Genomic DNA, 14,401 nt, shown 5'->3' with positions numbered 1-14,401 from the left:
GTGGAAATCACAATCCAAAACTGTTAAATATTTTGTAAGCTGTTGCAACATTAAATAATTAATTATACAAACTTTGTGATTGTTAAAATAACTGCCAAGCAGATTAATACATTTACTGCCATGTGAGACTATTTTTTTTATCTTGAAATACCTTCAAAAAAATAAAAGTTGTATAATGCAAAATATTAAATAAATAATTTTAAAATATTGAAAATTAAGTTATATTATATGAATTTTCAACTGTTTCATGCTGATAGCAAATGTGTTAATTTAGTGTTCTTTTTTTTTAAATTAAGGTAATCCGATCGTGTCTTTGAATAATTTAAATGATTCTACCTGAACATGCTTGCGGTGGCAATGGGAAGATCAAGGTGGTCGATGACTTTCTTCGGGCAACTGCGCAGCCTAAACTTTGTGGTTTGAAGCTGCGCAACTGCTGCATGAAGTCCGAGCACTCCATCAGCGCCACGTCAGCGAAGTGAAGATCGCAAAGTATTTGGTTTTTGAATCTGTGAAAAGACCAACAGAATAATTGATGATCCTCCAAACACTTGCAGTAAGTGGCTACTGATGAACGTAGATTACATTTTGATTAATAGTGGCGAATAAATGGGTGCATAAGTTCATGGAAGTCTTTTATTTTAATTAGATCTATTCAGTTTTTCTTAGCTGCAACATTTTTCATTTTTAAATGAATGTCCTGCAAAGTGTACTCTGTAATTTATGACACAGGCGTTATAATGCTTCAGTGCAATTTTTACACAATAAAAAAAATATATAAATAATGGAAATATTGTGAAACACTTCGACCAAGACGGAATGTATGGTGTAATAGAATAAATAAATACGAGAAACTCAAGTTTTCGTACCCGTGAAATTTTTAGAACCTTTTCCTTTTTTCACTCACCGTCTAGCCCGTTTTTGATTGGGTCCCGTGAGATTCAGGCCGCAGCTGTTACATTTTAGGCATTCCTCATGGTAGTGATTGTTGTCGTACAACGGTGATGGTTCTTGAAACAATAGAATCACGAAAATCAATTAAAAAGTTTTATTTGCAATAAAAATTAAATCCTTAATGCAACATATTTTGGTAAATAATAATAGAAATTGATTTTTTCATTGATGAATAACAGTTTGTAAGAGTTATAATAATAAGTAGCAATTTACCTTCAATAATAGAAATTTACATATCATTAAAATACCCATAGAATATCAATAGAAAATCACATGTCATTATAGATAGATAAATCTGTCTGTACAAAATTATTATTGCAATATTATTTATTAAAGAAATAATTACATCGTCACGTTAAATCAAATACTCATGTTACAACGACGTAATTAAAATTAATTTATAATTATTCGCTAAGTATTTTCATCTTATACAATTCTTATGCACCTAACGTAAACATCAAAAAAATTATTATGTTAAATGAAGCATCGTATGCTCCATACCAACATCCAGAAAAACACGTTCAATATATTCATAGAAAGAAAAAAAGAAGAAAGAAAACCAAGAAATCAGTTTCGCTGAAGCGTGACCCATCGATCAATTTCGAGATACAACGTTAGACCAGTCGCGAAGCATCCTAGAAGTTCGATCGTTCTTTTTTTTTCTTCACGTCCCCGATCCCATTTTCCCTCCTCTGTTTTCCGTGTTTTATACTTAACGACCCTTCGAGCGTGTCGTCGAGGGGTGTGGTCGATTCCATCCCTCTTTCTCACTCTATCGTGACGCCCGTATGGGGGCCACAAAGAATTCCAACGCGTGCCAAGCGTGGAATTTTGATATCGCGAAGAGAGTTGAGCGTCGCGACGCCGATGTCGCCGCTACCATCGTATTTTCGTGACCAACGGAACGTCTAATTGTACCCCCGTGTTCTTCATTCGAAATATTCCGCCACGTGTTCCATTTCCCGATGTGAAATTCTCCTTCTATGGGGGCTGATGAAATTTAGTATTCATACATTTATTCATTCGAAGAAGAAAATTTTATTTCGGTTCAAGAAATGTGATACTGAAAATAAAATATTTCTATTAATGTAGAAATATTTTATAAACCGAATAATCTTTTTTGCAGAACTTTATTCTAATTAAAGTGTTTTTAGTCATAGGTGTTTCTTTTATATTCAACATTTTAGTTACTGATAGTTGTACACTGAAAATTAATTAATAAATCTTCGATTTATCTATAATTGAAGTAATAAAAATTTGATGTACTATAATTAGGAAGAACTTGAAAGTGAACAATTATATTTTCTTAGAAGTTAAACGTTCAAACGACGAATATTGACATCATTTACTTTCACAAAATCAACCCTTGTTTGGCGACCATTTTCAAGGTATCATTCACCTGCCACCCTTTTCTCGAAGCCCAGAAGTAAAAGGAAGATACGGTTTATCGTCGCGACCCGTGGCTGCAACTTTTAAAGCGTTCTCTTTCGAATAGAAGCGACACAAAGCATACCAGAAAATAATCGTAACTTCCCTTACCGCGGATATTGCCTCGAGCTCTTCGCGGCAAATAAATAACGAAACTTATCCCGTTACAGCCACTGGGAACCATAACCCGTGAAAGATGTTCTTAACGAACGAAAAGAAAGAAAAAAAAAAGGAGGGAATTACACAAGGTATCGGAATCGCGATAACAGTTGTCTACTGGGTAAAGAGATATCGGCGCTTCTCCAATGAAGGGTGATCTTTCCCCTTTCTTGGACGGTTCATTGGAAATTTGATTGTGTACTAGCAGTGATCAATAACATAATCGATTTGTAATTTCTATTTTTATTCAAAAAGTTCTATTTGAATCTAAATCTTGTAGAAAGAAAATTGTTCAGTTCAATCGCCTTGTGGGTTGCTTAGTCTTATGATGTTCGCAACACCGTTGACTTTTACTACTTGTTAATTTATTTGATTTCTGATGGACCCGATTAACTTTAAATTTTATGCTTTAAAACACCAAAACTATCATTCTATATAATTTACAAACTACACAACAAGAAAAATCCAACAATAATTCCACTATTCTCAGAAATAGAATTTTCGTTATGAGTAAATGAAATCCGCCTAATTCGTAACTTCATTGTTACGAAGAACCTAAGAAAGCCGAACCGGAGAAACAGAAGACCTTCTATTCTCTTGCAGGCAGCTCTCCCGAACAACATGATTCATTTTTAATAACTTCTTGTAAGATTGAAGCAAGAAACAACGGTCAGGATGGCCTGGTTACAAGGGTAGCGAGAGAAGAAAAGAAGAAGTTACGAGGCTGAAGCAAGCGCGTCACGACGGTAAGCCCGGTTTATCGGCGCTTTAACCTCTGCTTCGGCTCGCTTCATGCGGCCCGACAAGCAGCTGGCTTACCCGATTCCTGAAAACAGAATCATCGTCGCGACTCGTAAAAAAAGCTTTGGATTTTCGGACAGATTGGCTTGTAAAATTAAAGCACAGAAACCGTTGACGTAAACTAGGATTTGTTTCTAAGGTGGGCGAGGTTCCTCAAAAATTCAGGAATTTTGGAATTAGAATCTCACAATATTGGAAGTTTGGAACTCTGATATTTGAAAATCCTGAAATTTTAGAATTTTTAAATATTCTTTACTATAAAAAATTTCCAGTTTGCCCTTTCTGTTACTTATCGTCTGTAAGATGTAAATACTTCGTGATCGAACGTAATCGTAGCGCAAGGATTAACCAGGTTACAGGAAAGAAAAAGAACGGCAATTAGAACGGCTTTCTAACGATAATCGGGAGATCGATCGATCGCGAGTGAATTGAGTTGACGTGTTAGATAGGAATTAGTAATGAATGCGGCTGCGTTGCCGGGAATTAATGACGGAAGACAATCGAGGGTAGACGGGCTTGAATCGAAACTAATGAAATTCCTGGAATCGCGGGACACTGGCGATTACATCCACGTCCCGTTAAAATGATAATTATTTCTGAAGCACTTATTGCGGTCGGAATTCCTCGCACGCGAACGAAAAAAGGAGAGAAGAGGAAACGGGTGATGAAGTCAATTACGACAGATTTATCGATCGTCGAATTAAAGGAAACCATATGTCGTTTTGTGTGTCCAGATTTTCCTTGCCAATCAGATTTATGGTGCTATTTTTACCACGTTGACTTTCATAAAATTTAATATACAATAGTAAAATAATTAAAAAAAAAAAAGATAAAGGATAGAATAAAATTCACAAATTGTTGAGTACTTGTTTTATACTGATACGCAGAGGATTAAATGTTTGTAGCGAAGCTTATTTAATCAAACAATTCTAATTGAGTTTACATTTTAACGATATTGAATTCAATTTTCAATTTAAACCTACACAGAGTATCAATGAACTTTGGTAGTAAAACTCGAGGCAACTCTGTAGTATAGTAACTCGATATATTTCACTACCCATCTCATCTGTTTCTCTTCCATCAAAGTTCTTTAAAACTGCAGTAAAAGTCAGAGTTACTTGGTAATACATCTGAATATTTCATCTATAAACTGCATTTTTATAGTTCAGCTTTTTAGTGTAAGTGGTTCGATGATATAAATTGATGTTTATTAATATAAATGATTCTGGAGATTATTTTATCTTTATGTTTTTCTATCAAGAGAATTTTATCAAATGTTAATAAAAATTAGAATTATTCAACACACAATGTTAACTGAATATACATAATATCATAATTGAATAGCACCATTCAATATTTTGTAATAAAACAGCTCAAAAAATCAGTGTTTGATACAATTAAACTGGCTCTAACAGATAGTGAAACTCAAGTATTTTATTATAATATAGTTCTATCTTTCCTATACTCTTTTTTGTTATTCTGATAAGAATCCAGTGGTACAACTCAACGATTCCCAGTGGTATGACTCAATATATCATGCGCTCATAATACTCCTATAAAAGAAACCAGTTCTAACAAATAATAAAGTCCAACATTATTTTATAGAAACACAAAGTTCAATGGTACCCCTCAACATCTTGCAGTAGTAGAAGTCAATATTCCATTTTCATCTTCTCTTCCATCAATCTATCTCTAATTCTAATTCCATTTTACAAAGTTATCACTGAACTTAAAAATGACTGGTCTACGTATAAACTCTGAAATTCTGCAGTATTGATAATTTCCAAAATTTAAACTGCCATGAGATTAGAAAGATCGTGTCAACAGTCCGCGTGGATCCTTCCCTCGATTACCATTTTTCGATTAAAAGCCCATTAAGTTGGCGTCACGCGGCACAGGCCGGAGAGGAAGAGGTTAGATTAGGGAATAATACGATCAGGCCGTTCGATTGAATTTCCATTCGTCGAGCAATTTCTCTTTCTCCCTTCGCAATCCACCATCTTCCACAGTACCATGCCATTGTACTCGTGGTTCTCGAGGCTACAAGTGGTCGAAGGAAACGAACCATCCGATCGACTCAACTACTAGACGATTCTTTTTTTTAACCTCTTCTTCGGTCGAAGAAGTTTCAAGGAATTTACCGAGAACGAGAAAAGATGAACATTTTAAACGATGTTATATTTCTTATGCTAAATAGGTGAAACTTTGAAACTTTTTACACGTATAATTATTAAATGAAAGGTTTAAATTTTTCAAAAGTTGCAAATGTAATTTTTAACTTTATATTCCAATTTCAATATAAACATTACAAATTGGAGGAATTATTCCATAATTTCGAATTTTATTCTAATGAAATTGAAATGCTTCAAATACTAAATTTTATTATTTACATTTCTTTTTTTGAACTATTGTTACAATTACTATAATTTTGAAAAAACCGTGAGCTACATTGTAGAAGATACCTTTTCATTCATAATTTAAAAAGAATTCTACATTTTTTAAAAACATGTTTTGATTTAATTTTCGATCCAAGTACCTTTATAATTTGTCAAAGATGAATATAAAATCTTTAGAAATCCTCCACTTTGTGATGTTCCATACGACACCATTTAATTTTATCTAATGAAATTTCGTTTCTATTTTCTATTATTATATTACTAACTCGATTCACTTGTGTGGGATAGGCTGTTAATTATTCTTCAGATTGCTCTCTTCATTTCCTTCATTTCTATCTTCTAAAAGTGGTATTCAGTTGAGTATACTGGCGCAGTGGTCCGGATGAAATAAAAGGAAAGGATCGAGAGGGAACAAGAAGACGGTAGTATGTTTCACCTTATTATTCCGTGCTCCGACACGGGAATGCGGAAGCAGCCCCTGACGCAATTTCGAAATGGAGCCGCGAACCAGCGGGCGTTCCGAAGGATTGCATTAGTCTGCGGCTCGCGAATTAAGGGCAATTCCTTTTTTTTCCCTCTCTCCTTCGTTCGCAGGAAATGGAATGGAAGAGTGGAAATGGTCGATGGATGTTGAAAAGAAGTCGGCTTTGAGGGACAAGTGTCGCAGGGAATAGTGATGAGTGGCTGTGATAATGGAGACACAGAGGTTGGTCCACATGAATACTAAGTTGTTTACTCTTCATATTTGTTTACCATTTCATTGCTATTCGCGTGCAAAAGTGTCTGAGAAATTTTGATATTGTAAGCTAATGACCCTTTCAAATCTTTGACTCGAATCATTGTACAACTATACCATTTGTACCTTTTCTTTTCATAACGATTTTAGTTTATTTTTTATTAACAGGTTAATTATAGAAAGCTGTAATTATAATATCAAGTCATTCTATAAATAATCATAATATGTTATAAAAAAATTCCTTATCACATTTCTAACCATTTTCTATGAGCACCTCAAAATTTAATATAAAAACAATTAAATGAAATTTAAATATAAAAATGAAATCATCAAATATTAAATAATTATAATTATGGGAATCGTTTTCACTGGATTATTTAACATGTTTGTTGAAAGAAACATGTTCGTCAGAAAACAAGGAATTTCGAAGAAAATATGATAATCAACATTTCCAGCGACTTGTCGTAATTAAATTTGCGAACAAAGAATCTGGCTGGTCCGTTGTGTGCAGAAAAACGAAAGGAGATAACGAGCGGAGACAAGGGAAGAAAAGACAACCATCCGAAGAATTTTCATCCGGTGATAATCACGGGGGTAGATATTCGCGAGTAAAATTAAAAGTTGAAGTGGGTGGCAACAAAGAGCATCGGAAGAAACGTCCTGACGACTTCCGGCGTGGAATTATCCGAACTTTTTTGTAACGAGCGACACTCTCGCCAGGAGGAAAGGGAATTGTGTAAAAGTTACATTGTCACACAAATTCTGTGAAAAATACCTTCCTACGTAAGAAGTAGAAAGTTCTACGTGATTTTTCAACTAGATGACACGAGAACAGAGAGTTATAAATTTGAAGTTATTAGCCATCATGTTTCACATTCATAAAGTTAGAAATTAATGTTATAATAAGAAATACAAAATTAAATTAAAATTAGGGCTCACTCTATCCATCACTCGAGGGTTAAGGGTGGAGAATTTTAGTTCAAAAGAAATTTATATTTGAAAAATTGAATTGTGATTGAACTCTATTCATATTATTTACATTGAATAATATTTACTAATTGAAATTCTCTATCTTTAAAATTTATGCTATTTAAAAATGGTGAAAAACATTATTTCCATTTAGACAGGAAGTGTCATTTGCAAAATTTAATTACAACAAAAGTTCACTGATATTATTTAAATTAAATAGTATTTAATAATATGCTTTTGAAATTCTCTGTTGTTTATGACATGAAATATATTGTTCAAGTATTTCGATGTTATATTTTAATGATTTTTGTTGACGTTACGTTTTAAGAATTGATTGAAGTGTTTCGTAATTGCAAGAGAATTCATTAAAAGAGCAATTGTCGATCGCAATTTGCTCTATTACTTTATACACGAGAATGATGCATTCTATTCTTCGAAAAAGCGAACGATATTTTACAATCACATTTGCTGTTACAATTGTAAAACGTTCAGAATGCTAACCGGGCATACAAATGGCACACAAAATGATGTTTTTGCAATGAAATATGCTTTGCTGGATTCAATTTCAACGTTGTTTGTCTTAAAACGGAAACTACTTTTAGAAAATCGCATTTACTGGGAAATTAATAGAAAACGGTTCAATCATTTTCATTGAAATCTTCTTCGTGATCGGATGAAATTAAATCATAAAATATTTAATGAAACTCTTATTGTTTTCAGGAAATTGTTTATAATTTTGAAATTGAAAATGCGATTAAATGAATATTATATAACTTTCATTTTAAGAGGTAAATTGATTCTATAATATCGGGCTGTTGTCGTCTTATTCGCAGAAAGTATTAAACAGAAAGGAACGAATTATTTTTAAATGGTGTCAAAATATATTTGAAAATACAGCGACATTAAAGCGATTATAAAAATCAATCATTCATAAAATAAATTGCAAACTGTGTGTGCTCTTCAACAAGTTTATCGTTTAGATTTATAAGATAACAATTACAAAAGCAGAATGTGATGGAACGAAATAAAATATGAAACGAATTCAAACAATGGAGTGTAATTAATGTGAAATCGTTCCCTTTGACATTATTTAACAATTAAAAGACTCCCTTTCATCGAATGATTCAAGAATTTCATGCTTCAACAGTCGTTTGGCATCAACGGTAATTAAACAACAATAAATTCTGTATTACGGATCGTTTAACTCAATTTCTTACTTTACTGTGCGAAGATAAAAATTTGTTTTTGAATGAAGTGAAGGAAAATTATAACGTAATCATTTTGCAGTTAAAAAGAAAGAATCTTATGTAGCAGATTTGCAATGTAACCCAACAAAGAATTAATCATGTAGTTCTTATTTTTCAAACAATTTAACAGAACTAGTAGAATTAGTAACAGAAAGAATATTTTCATTCCACAAGTGAAACTTATCATCAACATCAATCTTGAATCTCGTAAAAATCATGAAGTGAACCCTTCCAGCGGTCATAATGCACACGAACGCGTTGAATTTCAACGTGAAAGAGGGATCAGACGCGGCTGAACAATAAAAGCGTTCTAACGAGGAGCGTTTCTCCGCTCTGCTAATCACGGGGCTCGTAAAACCCGCGACGAAAATACTCTACACTGTTTCCTCTGTTGTTAAATGCATCCTGCATTGTCCTCGCTAAGGGATTACGTTAAATCTACACGTTTTCACAATTAAAAATAAAACGTTGGCTCAAGATATCTATTAAATAATCTATCAATTATATTTGTAGTATTTATTCCATTATAAAGAAATTGATACCATTGTTGAAATGCAAGAAGTGACAAACATAATAAATTAATAAAATAATAAATCAAATTTATAATTTTGAGTATGTTTATAAAATTTTTTAAATAGTTTGAAGTTATTTTGGTAAACTCGAACTTGAAAACTCGAAATATGTAATCTAAAAAATAATTATTCTTGTCCCTAATAATTAATATCAATTTTCATTGTGGCAGTTAACGAGAAATTGATTACATTTACACTAACTAAAAATCTTTCAATTGCCATTGATTACATATTTATATAAAAATTGTGAAAAAGCAACAAAATAAATACTACAGTAGCATTAGCTTTTGACTAAAACTGTACCTGAGGCGTAATAACGAACAGGTGAAGAAAATAAAAAGGAAACACTCCTACCTCAGACGTCCTAGCTCTGTACAGGATAATCTCGTCATCTCGTGCACCGTACACAGCACAGAATCCTTAGAACCCTTCATCGACATCACGAGTCCTTCTTCCCATCACTACGGCACCGTGTATCACATGTCATACGAGCACACCGCGATCAAACATCCGTCGTAAACGTGCACCACCATCAAGCAACGTGTAGTCCAAGGATCGCGAGCTCATCGAAGATCCTTTTTCTCAAGGACACAACCCGAGGACAAGCTGTTTTTGGCCGGCTTCCAAGGATTCGTGAACCGATACCCGCACAAGCCACCGCCACAAGTGGTTGCGTCCTAGTCAGACACCTTGCTACGTCTTCCTACACGTTGACAACGACGAGTCATCCAGGATGTCCATCCTCGAAGGATCACTCGATGGATCTTCCAAATAATGTATCTTCGATCATCGATCGAAGGGCACCACCCATCATTCTGATAGAAAATCTAAGCTGTCATTCGGAGGCAGCAACAGCTGGATCCTTCGACAGGACGATTTTACTTGGATCGATGTACTGCTCACTTGAAAAGTGACTCCTCAACAATAATAACACCAGGAATTTTTCATCAGATAAATATAAGGAACAATCATCAACACAGGACACTTTCAGATTGAAACACACTGTTTGGATAGTTGACGAGTCCTGATTGATCCTGCTGATTTTGTCCTTTATTCTATTTTTCCTAGGTTCTGGCAGGATGTTGATCCTGTTGGAATGCACAGGTTCGATCTTCGATCAGGACAGCTCGATCACGATCACCGGGGATTGCAGAGTTCCATGGGGGATTGTCGCTTGTCTGGTTGATTGCGACAGGATAAAGGTGTAGCTGGATTCTTCCAGGACACTAGGATACTGAAGAAAAACGCGTCGGGACGCGAGAGGAACACGCACACGCTCGGCAAGCAGCTCCTCGGGGCTGGTTTCCTATTCAGCTGGCTATTGACTGTCATGCACCCCAGTGTTACTCCGTTGGAACTACAGCCACTGGCACCACGCCTGCGTCCACGGGGACGCCGTGAGGCGTCGTGACGCCGGCTGATTGCTGCGAACGCGTTGCCAAGGCGCATGCCGCGCCGTTTTCACCGGTTTGGTTCGATTTCAGCGTGGCACCACTGAGCGGGAACTTTGATTGTCACTCACGTGGTGGAGAACGTTTAATGAACTTAGGGATAATTAGTTTGTGAATTTAATGACGAGGGTAATTCTAAAGTGTACGATGAAGGAGGTGTTGTGGAACTGAGGAAGAAATATAATAAGCGAGATTATAAGAATTTTATGGCACAGATATTGAAAAAATCTTAAATTAACTTTCTGATTTTCAGAGCCAAGCTAGCTTTAACAAGAAATTATATGAAATTCAAGAAAAAAAAATATATACGAGATGAGAGTTGATAATTTAATGAACTTTGTAATAATTATTTTTTGATTTTGGTGATCAATGTAATTTTAAGAAATGTAGTACAATTTAAGAAGAAATATACTGTGTATATTTTCCAAATGCATATGTTCTTGAGAGTTCTATTATATCAACTATGATATAGCGATATGTATACGAGTTTACGTAGCAATAAAGTAGAATTGAAGAAGTGATATAATTAGATTTGAACATGATCAAGAAAATCCAAGGTCACGTTTATTGAGTTCATTTGTTGCTAATACCTTTGTGAATCTTGTAATCAATCTTGTACCTTTATTGGATAAAGCAAATTATAATTAATCTACGAAATGAAAGTAGATTCGAAAGAAAAATTACAAATTTTCTTGGAACTGCCAGATAATTGACGTAAAATGTACACAATGTTATTTGTGAAAAACGAAATAAATAAAAAAACTGAATAATTTCATAGAATATATCTTAATTAATTTCCAAACTTAAAATTATTATTTTAATAGTTTAATGAAACTTTTGAAAGGTTATTAATTGAAATGATTTGAAAAATATATGAAACTATAATCAATTCATTGGAATAATGAACAATAATTAGTTAGGCAATTTTTTCGTATTCAAATATGAATGAAGAAATAGTATAGTTCAAAGTAGTCAGTGAAACAGATCAACGATGGCGCTTCCATCACGTTCGATTAAATACAGTTCATACTACTTAAAATTCACCTCCCATTGTAGCGGGAACTTGAAAATGGAAATTTGTATGACACAAATATATGCAGATATAATTCACACTTAATTTATATAAGTGGAATTTATACCTTTCAAAATGTCAATTATAGTGACGAAACTTTTAACTCACCAGTTTGAGTACTGCTATCGAAAAAAGTGCTTGATGTCTCAACAGTCATCGTGGCAAATGTTCCATCAGTGATTTGTGCAGAACTGTCTCTTCGTCCTCGGTATCTTTGAACCTGGACCATAAAAATATCAATTGAAAATAATAATTTAATTCAATAAATCCTTTGAAATCCTTGCTTCACAATTTTTTAATTCCGTCATGGAAGAAAAGTAATTAAATTTGAATATTTTATTATATAAATTTTAATATTAGTAAAAATTAAAATTATTCGCACACTTTTTTATTTTTGAATAGTAATTTAATTAATGATGAAAATTATAAGGCAAGGATTTTAATAGTAGAAGGTTAATCTATTTTGAAGTTCATGAAGATCTGACCGTCTCATCGCTTTGAGAGCTTTGTCTTCGAAAATTTCGACATCTTATCATTTCTTCAGCGGTACTTTGTCGTCGAAAACCACGAGCTATGAAAATCTCATCTGTAGTTGACTGTCTTCTTATCGCAGGAGCATGTGTACAAGGAGAGGGACTTGGGTCTCTCGATGAACAGGGAGAACTATCTGGTGATCTGAAATGCATAATGCATTTATCAATTAAAGTTATGTATTTGATCGAATTAAAATTAGATCACTTCTATTTTTAAATTAATCTAACAAAATCTCTCTTTCATTTATTACAAGTTCTATATTACCATTGAAAATTTTAGATTCAATAAATTTTCTTTTAAGTTTCTTTTATTCTTGAATTATATTATTTTTCAAAATGTCTTGTTTCGAAGGGAACAACATTATCCACACAACCAAATCAATAAAATACAGCTACCTAGGTGGCGACCGACCAGCCATTGACGTTGACTGCCTTCTCAGCTGGGATTTCCTTTGCCTGATAGGACTGATATCCCTTTTATCGACTGTCCTGTCAGGACTCAGATGGCTCCTGGAATCGCGACGTTTCGGGTAGGAGGCAGAATCAGGACTCAATGAGTCTCTGCGAGCTTTGCGTCCTTGAAACATTCAAAAAGATAATTTTTTACTAATTTTCTACAACATTTATTTTACAACACAGAGGAAAGAGATATGGAAATGATAGATAAATAGATAGATAGGAAGAGGAAAGACAGTAAATTACAATGAAGATAAACATTTTTTTTTAAATCTACAATTGAAAGTATATTCATAATTACAATTGTGATTTATTTAATGCGTGAAACTTAGTTAATGGTGGTTCAAGTTTGTGATTGTACCTCCTTCATCAGGATCTGGTGATAATGTCGGCTGACTTCCTCGTCGTCCTGCTGGTGGCATCGATTCGTCTATGGCAGCTGCTTGTCGTGTTAATCTTGATAATTTGTTAGGGGATACCTCCTTTACCTTGTAATAACACTGCAACAAAATTGTTTGCATAATCAAAAACATATTTATGTATTTATATACATATTTAGATTCATCTACATCTCCTTTTCAACCTTTTTTATTATTATTTAATATAAAATTAAATACAAATTAAATATTAAAAAAGTAATTACTAATAAATTTATATGATACAAACGGAGGGGATACAATTTATAAAAGAAAATGGCTTTATATGTTTATATTTGAAAGTCGTCTGACCATACACCGACTGTTACTACTTGAGTTTTACTACTTATTGAATCTAATCTTCCATGGTGTAACAAACACTATTGCTTTCTTTCCCACCTAAATTAAATATTTTTTGATGCTTAAGAAAATTAAATCAGTCAATACATTTTCTAAAAACTTCAAATATAATCCCAATAATTAATTAAAACTTCCCCATATCTCACCTGAGTAGTGGAGTCTCTCCTAGTTGTAAGTAGAGGATGAGTCGGTGTGCTCACGTTTGGCGAGCCGACAGGACTCGAACTACCGGAGGTGGAGGTTCCAGGAAGTGGAAGAGTGGTACTAGTTGTTGGTGAGACAGACGGCGGTGTCACCGAGGACATCACAATGGTAGGGGGAGTGATAGATGTTTCTAAAATTAGGTTCTTATTCTCAAAAGTGGTTTTCATGTCCACAGTCAATGTGGTAGACGTTGACACGGTGGTGGTAGTTGTGGTTGTCGCTGTTTTGGAATCAGTGGTGGTTGTAATGAGTATCTTTCCATCGATCTGAGGTGTTGGTGACGTGGTGGTTGTCGTGGTCGGTGTAACAGTTTTCGTCTCCACCGTTGGTTGCATTTTAGCTTCAATACTGCTCGATCGATCACTTTTATCCATCGAATTACGAGATTCAATATGATCCCTAAAATAAAGAAAATATTTCTTTGTTAACAAATTTATAAAAGTAATCTTATTATCCTTCGTGAACCATTATTTGTCTTCCTCCAGTAGAATTTTGTTCATTTAAGTTAGAAACAAATGATATAATATTTTATTGGTTTAAACAGATAAAACAAATCCAAAATCATTAATAATGTACAAAAAGGTATAACGTCCTAATAAAAAAAGATAAAAAATAGAATGGAGTGAAGTAAGGAAAGTTGAAAGTTT

General features: G+C 33.9%; 1 protein-coding gene across 2 annotated transcripts in view; it reads right to left on the bottom strand.

Moving 5' to 3' along the window:
- LOC114878520 overlaps window positions 1-14,401 on the bottom strand; it is a 95,463-nt gene that overhangs the window by 12,272 nt on the left and 68,790 nt on the right. For both annotated transcript variants that reach the window (XM_029192433.2, XM_046286062.1), the window contains exons 5-11: window positions 13,697-14,153; window positions 13,136-13,274; window positions 12,715-12,895; window positions 12,271-12,460; window positions 11,894-12,005; window positions 908-1,010; window positions 337-509 (exon numbers count right to left, since the gene is read on the bottom strand). In XM_029192433.2, the coding sequence (XP_029048266.1) occupies window positions 337-509; window positions 908-1,010; window positions 11,894-12,005; window positions 12,271-12,460; window positions 12,715-12,895; window positions 13,136-13,274; window positions 13,697-14,153 (1,355 nt within the window). The remainder of the gene's footprint in view (window positions 1-336; window positions 510-907; window positions 1,011-11,893; window positions 12,006-12,270; window positions 12,461-12,714; window positions 12,896-13,135; window positions 13,275-13,696; window positions 14,154-14,401) is intronic.

This window comes from Osmia bicornis, chromosome 6, assembly GCF_907164935.1.
Source record: "Osmia bicornis bicornis chromosome 6, iOsmBic2.1, whole genome shotgun sequence".
NCBI lineage: Eukaryota > Metazoa > Arthropoda > Insecta > Hymenoptera > Megachilidae > Osmia > Osmia bicornis.
Note: the sequence above shows the minus strand (reverse complement) of the source record. Positions and strands in the feature narration are given on the sequence as shown.